This window comes from Xenopus laevis, chromosome 6L, assembly GCF_017654675.1.
Source record: "Xenopus laevis strain J_2021 chromosome 6L, Xenopus_laevis_v10.1, whole genome shotgun sequence".
NCBI lineage: Eukaryota > Metazoa > Chordata > Amphibia > Anura > Pipidae > Xenopus > Xenopus laevis.
In genome coordinates, this window is record NC_054381.1 from 59,491,383 (window position 1) to 59,502,874 (window position 11,492).

An 11,492-nucleotide genomic window follows, 5' to 3' on the forward strand; every position below is an offset into this window, starting at 1 on the left:
TTGCATTGAGCTTTTGCATATTTTGTTGGATAAAAAGGCAGAAAAATAAAAATGATGTTTTGGAAAGTGAGGGATATGCTGAGAAGCTGCATGCGTGTAGTACTGGAAAGGTAAGTTTCTATAACTATAGGGCTCATTTATGAACATAGCTGCTAACTTGTACAATCAGTAATCAGGTCATTGCTTTCATTTATTGTAGTAGACTGTTAATAACTAATTGCTGATTGGTCGTTGACAATGGCACTTGTGCACCTGTATTCCTGTATGAGCCCTATAGACAAGGGGACTTCTTCTCAAAGCATAGCAAGATCAGGCTATCTAATTGTGTGCATGGATAAGACAATACCATCGCTCTTAAAAATGATAAAAATAATAGAATTGCAATATTTAAAAATCACATTCACATTATAGCACATTTTGATGTTATATATCGCTGTACTGCCTTTGTTCCGGCATGCACATAGTTAATTGCACATACACGTAAAGGAGGAGGCAGAGAACATTCATCACTTAGTTTCATTGGCAGATGTGCTGCTAAGTCAGATTAAAATGTAAAGGGCACAAGAACTAAGAGCTTTTATACTCTTGCAGGGACTGGTGCCTGGACGCCTTCCAGAGGTGCTTGAACTACAACTCCCAGCCTCTATTTATTGATGAATGCTGGCTAGGAGTTGTGTTTAAACTGAACTCAGCATCCTTATGTTTATAATGCTCACTCTAATATCACTGTCAGTTTAATATTACTGCCCATCCTGTAAGTAATCTATAATTAAAACTTCATTCGGTAAAGCTGGTGACACTATTTAGAACACAGTGTCTTACTGAACGCTGACAGTACTAAGACCATGCGGGTGCACAAGAGGTTAATAGCTATGTACACACTTTTATCAGCTTTGCATTTCTGCATTTCAACCCATTCACATAAATACAAGAAATGGTATGCTTAAATTTGTGCTATGCTGTCTTCTACAAATGGGGGAAAATAAATCAAAGGTTGAACATACAGTTCACTAGAGTTTACCAGAGGAGAACGCCATAGCCCTATTCACTCAAACTGTCCATTCACCCGCTGATAAATATGCCCCTTAAAGTAAACAACCTTATAGAAGGTGACAAATACACTAAATCATATCACAAATAGCTACAATAAGTCTGGATCCACATAAACATCTGTGAAGCACAAGCATAGTTACTCCAGTCAAACAGCATCACAGGAAAGCATTTAGTCTCAAATCTGCAGAGGTGCAGGGTTGTAGTGAAACAGGATCAGCCCTTAGCATTTACCTGGCTGAGAATCAACAATAATGAATGGAAATCAGAGAGTCTATCAGATGTTTGTTAACTTGCAATTACAGCAAATATCTTCATCTCAGCAATATTTTCCCAAAAGTACAGGGAAAAGCATTTAATTGCCATGGTTATGCATTGCTTAAAATCAGGCCAAATAAATACATCTTCTATAAACATAAGGGCTGCCCTCCTGCTATCTATAAACTTCAGTGCCCAGCATCTGTAGTTCTACAACAGCTGGAGGCCATCGATTTGACTTATCATGTATGAGCAATCTATATTTTATAAAATCCATGCCAATGCTGTAAGTTTATAGTAGAAACAGCAGACTCACACAGTGGGACACCCCATGGTAATAGTATAAAAATATGGAGCAGCCTAGCCTTCACAAAAATGAATGTTTCCTTTCACAAGAATTCCATGTTTAAAATGAACAACTTCCAAACATGTCTGTTTCCCCATCTGATTTGTTGACGTAACGGTTAATACTTTCAAAGTGGGATTTGCTTTTTTTCCATACTGCACTTTGCTTCTGAAAAATAAATTCACTGCAAACTTTGTCACTGCTGTTTCAGAACTGAGCTACTGTATCAAGGCACATAACCCCAGAATGATGCTTCCGTTCTAACACTCACCCCAGACTCAGTTTCTGCTGGACCGTCATGGCAATAATCTACATTCACTTCACCATGTGTGAGCTGCTTACGTATTAATAAAGTCATGCAGCATGAGGCTTCGCTACTTATCTGCGACTAATGTTTAATCAGATGGCTCATGCCTTCATGCCTGATAAGCAAATATTTTCCTTCCGGATTAGTACCATGAGGGATCAGCAAATGTTACAATTCTCACTGGAGGGGGGGCGGAGATTTCATAACTTTTGGAAATATATATATATATATATATATATATATATATATATATATATATATATATACAGTATATATACAGTATAGTGATTGAAGGAAGGAAGCAGCAGAAGCAAAGGATCCAAAGGATCTCTGTTAATATGTCAGGGAACATTTTGAAAAAAGTAGAATAAAGAAAGAGATGATAGACTTACGGGATGTAGGAGAGGCACTCTGGGCTATGCAGTAGATGCAGCTCAAAATCCCCAGGAACGGAGCCATGCACCTGTCTCTGAATATCCAAACCATGGCTTGCGAGTGGTCCTAGGTATAAACTCCAGATCCCAGCAGTGTATATGTGAAACTTCTCCCCACTGTATCCCAGTTCTGTAGCCTTGCTTGCTTTGATGAGAAGGGGAGTGGAAGGTAGGAAAACTTGAAGAAGCTGAGGGTGGGCTGGTGAAATATTTACCTCCCCCTTGTCCAAGAATAGCAAGCCCACCCCTGCCCTGCTTCGTCAGACCCTTGATTGGGTCCTCGAGTCCCCTTGACGTCCTTAGTACTGAATTAGCAAACTTGCTCTGGCACTACTGTAGATCATGGCAAAGCAGCAGACGCAGAGAAACAGGAAGAAAGAAATGAAACAAGCTGTGTCAGAAGAATATGTATCTGAACAGGAAAATCCCAAAGCGCTCATGGGCAAGTAGATTAGAATAGGAGCGGGGAGATGAAGGGAGCAGTGCTGCTGAAGCTGTCTCTGCAGCTGAGCCCTTCCAATGGCAGAGATTGGAATAGCCCAGCTCAGAAACACACAGTCATACTGTAAATATATATATATATATATAAGCAGCCACACAGCAGAGCAGGCAGGCACTGGAGAAGACACTCCCCACAATCACATTGAAAAGCACAGTGCTATATTTATTCAGAGGAAGCAGAGCTTCAGCACTGCAGCACAGCCCACTACAGCTCCACTCCACCGGCGCCTGCTGCTGCTCCTCCCCAGCCCTGCTGTGTTCCTTCAGCCAGAAACCTCAGGCAAAAATCTTGCTTTTAAGAGGCAGTCACAGGGAGCAGAGTATTCAGTGGCTGAGCGTGGATGGCATGAAGCAGAACCCTTGTGTTGTTTTAATCTCTGCACCAGCTCCTGCAGACTGATGGAAGGGGGAGGGGACCTATTAAAAGGCTGATCAGGGATACTGGGATGCTTGGGTTATTGCCTGCAGTTCAGCACATAATCAGTAGATGGCCTTTTAGTGCATTTAAACATGACTCGTGTCACGCAAAGGACTGGAACAAGCAGAGCAATGCACATGGCTGGTGTGTAGTTCCCACACGCAAACATCATAAACTTGAAGCATATATAGAAATGCTGTATATACAAAGAAAACTTTTTCATTTGATCAGATACAAATAATTAAACACCAAAGCAATGGGCAGCATTGACATTCCTTGCAAGACAGTTTTGATTAAGATATTCATAGATTATACTTACAAATGATCCCTCAGTCCATGTCACTTTTGCTTGCCATTTTAATAGGAAGTCAGCTACTGAATTAATAAATAAATGCAAATGTTTCCATGGTTTTATAGTTTGTATATGTAAATGCAACTGAAAGAGGTATTTTAATTTCACTGTATGCACAACTGTCACAACTGTCTCTGTCACTATCTCTCCTCCTGTCAAGACAATGCCTTTGAATGCTTATTCACTAGTCTGACTGACTGGCTTCTGCTACAATGTTTCACTAGTCAGAATCAACAGTGCAAAGTAACAAACATAAAGTTTTCAGCTGTCCCTGAACATGGCTCCTTAATTGAGTTATGAGAAATTGTTTCACCAGTCAGTAGGGCTTATCAGCATGTGTAGTATACAAAGTGCAAGTTTGGGTGTAAGGGTAGGACTACATGAACGATTTCGGCGTGATCCGACGCTCTGCGACAAAAGTCGCATGCAACAGAAATAAGGTAAGAGATAGAATTGTTGCATGGTGTCGCAGCGCGTTGATCCAACGCAACACGACCATCGGATACAGAGGCAGCATGCGTCGGATCGCACCAAAATCATTCGTGTAGTCCTACCCTAAATCACCATGTTTTTACCCAGAATGCAGCAGCTTTCTCCATAATTTGAGCAGTTGTGTACCTGAAGAAATAGCTTGTTTCTCTTGAAACATTAGGGGGCACATTTACTCAGTTCGAGTGAAGGAATAGAATAAAAAAAACTTCAAATTTCGAATGTTTTTTTGGCTACTTCGACCATCGAATTGGCTACTTCGACCTTCGACTACAACTTCAACTCGAACGATTCAAACTAAAAATCGTTCGAATATTCAACCATTCGATAATCGAATACTGTCTCTTTAAAAAAAACTTCGACCCCCTACTTCCCCACCTAAAACCTACCGAGGTGCAATGTTAGCCTATGGGAAAGGTCCCCATAGGCTTTCTAACAATTTTTTAGTCAAAGAAAAATCGTTCGATCGATGGTATTAAAATCCTTCGAATCGGACAATTCGAAAGATTTAATCGTTCCATCAAACTATTTGCGGATATTCGAAGTCGAAGGATTTACATTCGGCAGTCGAATATCGAGGGTTAATTAACCCTCGATATTCGACCATATGTAAATCTGCCCCTAAAAGTTAAATGCAAGTAAATGTTGCTCCTCTGTTAATCCTCATATTAAGTAAAGTGTGCGGTGAGTTGCATGACTGTGTATATACAGATTGAGTAAACAGTGGCTTGATAAATGGGACTCCACAACACCACAACATTGAGGGGGTTATTTATTAAAGTCCGAATGCCAAAAACTCGAAAAATTTAATTTTTTGTTTTTTTTACTATAAAATCTGAATTTTTAGTGTTTAGTGCCTGGCCCTCTTATACAAATGGCCCCAGTGTTTCTTCATATTATTATTATATCTCACTGGCCTGGGGACATTTGTATGGAAGCACCATTCTATCCTCTTTACACAACCCTCCAAGATAACAATTAGGTTCACTTGAGCAGTACCTAACAATTTTTCACAAATGAATTGCCCTTTAAGGGTAATGGCAGATACGTATCACTATTTTGGCACCACTATTCTGACTCCAATTGCTGTTGAAATGGCTGATTTTCCCATGAGACCTGGTAACAACCATTGAGGGAAATCTTTCTCTGAAAAAATTAGATTTTTAGGATGCCAACAAAAAACTCCAAATTGATTCCAGGATGTCCCCCATAGGATAAAATAGCAATTTGGTAGGTTTAAAGTGTCAAATAGTCAAATTCAAATTCTTAAGAGCTAGTACATGATAAATTTCAAAATTTGAATTTTTTTAGAAACTTGAATCAAAATTTTTAAAAAACTGGAATCAATTTTTTTTTAAAACTTGAATCAAATTTCAACTATTCCCTAGTCGAATTACACTAAAATAAACTTGAAAATTTCAAATTTTTAAATTCAAAGTTTGAATTTTCATTTCGAACCTTGATAAATCTGCCCCTTGGAATCCACAAATGTGCTTTATTTGTAGTGGATGGACAAATGTAGGAGTGGATGTACAAGTGCTGCATGTTAAAAAGAATATTTCTTTTCCTAAACTCAGATTAGCTCCTCACTCATAGAAGGCAGAAACACAAAAGGATGACGGGAGGAACTGACATTACACATGAGGAAGGGAAAAGGAGGGTTTTACAAACAAGGAGACACAGAGCCTGCCATATAGCTTTGGTCACTAGGTGGCAGCGTAGTAGTGGCTAAGCATATAAGCATTAAACATATACATTTTAACATAAACTTTTAACTGCTGGGGCAGCACAACCACTTACCGTTAACTTAAATGAGCAGGCTATTTTTTTAACATTTTAGCCACTGCCCACAGTGAGAGAAAATGCTCAGAAAACAAAACTAGAAATCTCCCAGACTGAAGTTAGCCTAAAGGGTATCTAAAATCCCTGAAAAAGATGTAAACTTGAACAAAACCTGTCTCCTAGCCAATATTAGTCAACAGGCAAATGCCTTATTGCTTTATGAAAACCTCTAAATACTGACAATTCTCGTTTTGGATAGCCTCATTTTCAAAGTGTCTGAAACTTAAATATGAAGAAATAAAAGTTAACATTGGAGCTGGACAGATAATCTCATCAGAGAGCTGTTGCCACTTAGCACATTTCCCAGCGGAGTGTGAACTAAGATACATTTGTCAATTACTTCTATTAACCTGTCACTGTTATGGTTTCATCTTGGTCATCAAATGTCCAGCTGCCCTGAATGTTATGCTTTCCAAGTGGCATGATGGAGATGTGACTCAGGGGAAATAATCACATAAAACAATCCAGTTTGTCGGCCTTTGCTTTTTCACTCGTTTTAGTGGGTTTAGATGTTGATAACACATTATTCCACAGGGGAAATGATGCCATTTACTCCACATTGACACACTTATCATTCCATGTAATGATATTTTAGTATAAGGTAGGGGATACACTTTCTGTGTAGAATGGCATGGTTGATAAATGAAATTATATATATTATATACCTGTATAATTCCAGTTATATTGGTATTGGTCACAAAAGCAGCAGCCTACATATTTTGAAATACTAAGGCACTGGGACAAGCTCATTTTTGTATGAGATTTTGTTCCCAAAACATATGCTTGACTTTACCCAGGTTAACAGAAATGCAAATATATTTACTACTGTACATATACTGAATGAAGCAACGCCCATGCATTCATTTAAGATGTTTTCTTGGAATATGCATCATTTAATACATTAACAATCAATGTCATTTATGCCTAGTCAGAAAGTTAAATGAAAATGGAAATTGTATGTTGTATTAAATTCTGAAGATAATAGAAATGGTCCCTTTTACCCAGTAAAACTGAGAGAAAAACTGTGTAAAAAGCTGTGAAAAGCAATGACTTTATTTTACTTTATTTTAGTAAATTCCCTCCACTATGCCTAATTGCTTTGGTATGTAGGATAAAAACATTTTAAAAACATTAATGGTTGCATTTGTTTATATATCCAATGACCTCGTTTCATACATTGAGTTGAAAAGTCTTGCGTCTCTATTACTCCTATGTAAACAGAATTTGGATTACCTGGCTGTTACTATGTCACCTTCCCTTGCAACCGCAGATTATCAATGACCCTAGAGGTCTGGTAAAAGCCTTGCAGGAATACTTGCGGGAAAATGGTATAGGAAAGGGAATGCAAGAACTTAGCAGTTATAAAGTCCCTGGCCCACCAGAAGAGAATAAAAATGACATGATTGCCGAGGGCAAAGGGAGTCTGGATGGAGGCCTTTCAGGAAGAATGATCAAGACCCTATTACAGTATGTGTCAGCCTTTGAAGGGTAGATTTTGTTGTCCCCCAAAACAAGCCATAGAGGGCAGGAAACACATTAGGCCTCCTTTTCATGTCGTAATAAATGTTATTTTTTTTAATTAATTTTTGTTTTGATTTTTTGGCATGCACCTTCAGACTGGGGTGGACAGTAGGATCTCACCTTTGACTCTACTGGTCATATTAACTACTGCACATAATTTAAATAGTGCCATCATTTTACAACTTTATAAATGTTCTACTTTTTTAGCACTGCTTATCCCTTGTAGTTATAAAGTCCCTGGCCCACCAGAAGAGAATAAAGACTGCATGGAGTCCAATGGCAAAGGTAGTCTGGATTGATGCCTCTCAGAAAAAATGATCAAGACCCGATTATTTGTCAGCTATTGAAGGGTAGATTTTGTTGTCCTCCATAAGAAGTCATAGAGGGCCTGATGTGAACAAATATAATCTCTATAATAAAAGCAGCAAGGAATATGTCTCTGTGTTATAGAATAATAATATTTACTTACTAGGCATTTGATAAGCATTGTTGGAATCATCTTGTTTGTGTTCAAATACTGCATACATAAGCCCTTTGATGTATAACACTGTTCCTTAAAGAACATAATACAGGCTTCTTCCATTCCCTCTCATGAGTTCTGAACCTGACCTTGTACATACTGTATAGCAAGTTGTTTGTTTTTTTTGTAACCATCCAGTTGGCACTTAGTAAGTGGTATGTGTAGGATGGAGACATACAAGGTTAGTTTGCGGTCTTTGTGTTTGTCTTTTTGTTCTTATAATATGAGGCAGGTTTCTCCAAGATAAGACTCTCATATTCATATTATGCCATTATCTGAGTGACAGTGAAAAGGGTATAAAGACTCATAGCCTCAGGCGTTAAATTAGAATTGTATATTCTACATTTTCCACGTTCATGTTATCAATAACCTTCTCTCTTAAAGCAACATCAAGGTATATTTTTGAGGGCTGTGGTTAAAGCTGCACACCATGTGTTTCTTTCATAGTCATGCTAGGTGGCGGCAGTGTCCTACAGTAGGTAGGTACCAGGTCCCAGTCTTTTACCATACAACAAAGAGTGATCCCAGGGTATTACTGATTGTTGGGTAATTACCATTTCCCAATAATCCCCTAAAATGACTACTTTATTAGTATTCATTCTTTGTAAAGATCTATGTGTTATATATCAGAGACACTGACAAACCTACTGTGCAAAAGAGGTACCTTAAGAAGGGCAAACATAAACATAAATACATATTTCTACTTTAAAGGAGTGATTCACCTTTAACTTATCTTTTAGTAAGTAATATAATGGCTAATTCTAACTAACATTTAAATTGACCTTCATTTTTTATATAGTTTTGAACACATAACATTTTACAAGTTTATTGTTGTTGCAACTTTTTATTTCTCCTCTTGCTATTCAGGCCCTCTCTTATTCATATTCCAGTGCCTGAAATTGGAGACTTAAAAAAACACAAATAATGAAAACCAACTGCTATTAGTTTAGAATATCACTCTCTACATCATACTAATAGTTAAAGGAGAAAAACCCTTTCACATTCTGGGGGAAAACTTTTTTTATAACAAGCTTAATCTAAAGGATATACCTTTTGATATGCTCTGTAATGGAAAGCCTGGAGACAAAATGAACTGCCTAGACATGGTATAGGTCGCCTACATACCTACACTAGTAAAGGATTTCAGATAAATATATATTTACATTTGCATTCACTTGTCCTTTGATGTGCAGATGAACTCAGCATCGGACTAGGGGGTCCAGACCCACTGCAGCTGTGGTATCAGCCTACACACCCCACGGAGTCCCTGCACCACCCCCATGGGCCTACTCCGCAGCTGCATCCCACCTACCCCCCCCACCAGCGCATGCATTCTTTTCTCTGCTCCTCTGGACTTGTGTGGGAGCTGGACAGGGAACACACAGTCTAATGCAGCTATGGGGAGTGTGTCTGGGCCTGGTCCCACCGGGGGTTTGTCCCTGTGTCCCACCAGGCCAGTACATCCATGGATTAACTCTATTGGACATGAATCTTGATAAGTAAAATATTAGTAATAAAATAACTTTAAAGTTGTGATAGGAATAAAAGCCTGATCTTTAAGATAAACTGCATCAGAGTACTCTACCTGTATAAAAGGGTAATGCCAGCTGTACAATTTGGTGGATGAGAAATAATGGTCTTTTGTTAGGGCTAGAACCTCAACAGCATATATTGGCATCTTTGACAATTCTGTGTTTATCATTTTGTGACAACGTTTGGGCAGACCCTTTATTATCTCAGTACAATAATGCTAAGTAAGTGTGAAGACTCACCCTGGTGGCCTAGTGGCGAGACGGGGACGCCTGCCGCGCCTTCGGCGGGGATGCCCACAGCGGTGATCCTTCCTCTCCGTTGTCAGTTTCTCCTATGGCGTGCGTGGTGAGCACTTCCGGGTTTTATGCATTGCGCGCATCATGACGTCATTTTTTTTTCCACGAACGTTGAATATTTAAAGGGTTTTGGGCTGGAAATCATTGCCTGCTGTTAGGTCTAATTCATTAGTATTTGGGTGTGATTCTGTCTTCTTTGATTCCGGTTTTGATCCTTGCCTGCCTGGCTATCCAGAACTCTGCCAATACTGACCCTTGCCTGCCTGACTATTCTTTGAGCACTGCCTGTACCGATCCTGGCCTGATTGACCTTGCTTGAACTCCACCTCTACTGACCACTGTCTGTCTGACCCTGCTTGAACTCCGCCTGTATCTACCCTGGCCTGCCTGTCTACGCTTTTTGTCTATTCCCTGAACTGTTGCCTTCTGTCCAAAACCTTGGAAGCACATGTGCCCCTTTGCTCGTTCAGAACACTTACATTGCTCCTCTCAAGTAAAGTTCTGGCAGCATCTGAGTAGCTGAGGGCTCCTTCCAAGACCAAAGGCAGCTGCTACAGGCAGAAGATTGAGCCTTGACCAGGGAGCTTAGCACTTTTTCTGATTTAGGGAGCCATATGTGACAGTAAGATCTGTAGAGAATTGGTTTGTTGTACTGAAAGCATTGTATTTCAGCTGATTTAGAATTGGACAATCATTTAAGGCATACTTGCAGCTGTATTGCATATGTTTATCTGTCTTGTATAGCATAGAGGTAAGGGGTGCCGTTTGTCCCAAATACATTCTGTATACAAAATTATACATAGAACACAGAATGAATATCTTTCATGGTATATAAGTATTTGTGACCATATACAAAGATAAACAAATAAACCAAAGACTTATTTCTATTAAAGTGGACCTATCAGCCAGACACAAAAATCTGTATAATAAAAGTCCTTTTCAAATTAAATTAAAGCATTCATAGCTGTTGTAAACTCATTTAGAAATCTTAGCTATCAATCAAATATTGTCTGCCCCTCCTCTATGCCTAGGCAAAGAGGGGGGGCAGACAATTTCTTTCACTTTCCATTCAGCACTTCCTAGATGTCACTGCTCTCCACACATTCCCCCTTTCTCTTCATCATTTAATTGTGTAACCAGTGCATGGGGATGGACATCGTGTCCCCCATTCTGGTGCACAAACAAGATTCTGAGCTGATGCAAGGCTTGTCTTAATAACAGTGTCCACAAAATGGCTCCTGTCTCCTTGCTATAATTATGAATTCCCAGACTGAAGGAAACAAGATTTAAATAATATATATATAGTGTAATTAAAGTTCATTTTGCTTGACTAATGTGATAAAATAGGATTTTGAATAATTTTGTTTGGGTGATGGGTCCCCTTTAAATAATGAAAACAAAATCTGGTTAGTGCACAAAAGGATGTCATTATATTACAAACTCCATTCTGTACCATTTAAAAAGCAATCTGTCACACAAATGTATAACCTCCATGTAACGGACACACTAATGTGCAAAGTTACTTACAAAATGAATTATGTAAAAGAAAAACTTGGACATAATGTATAATAGTGTAACTAGAGCATGCCAAGCTAGATTTGAATGACAAAATAGATATTTATGAC

The 11,492-nt window shown here is 38.8% G+C and overlaps 1 protein-coding gene across 1 annotated transcript in view; it reads right to left on the reverse strand.

The window, feature by feature from the left end:
• The window catches only part of LOC108718976 (contactin-associated protein-like 2), a 1,054,026-nt gene extending 1,051,197 nt beyond the window's left edge, over positions 1-2,829 (reverse strand). The window contains exon 1 of the mRNA XM_041566089.1: positions 2,354-2,829. Within this exon, the coding sequence (XP_041422023.1) occupies positions 2,354-2,447 (94 nt within the window). The 5' untranslated portion in view covers positions 2,448-2,829. The remainder of the gene's footprint in view (positions 1-2,353) is intronic.
• Between the last annotated feature and the right edge of the window lie 8,663 nt (positions 2,830-11,492).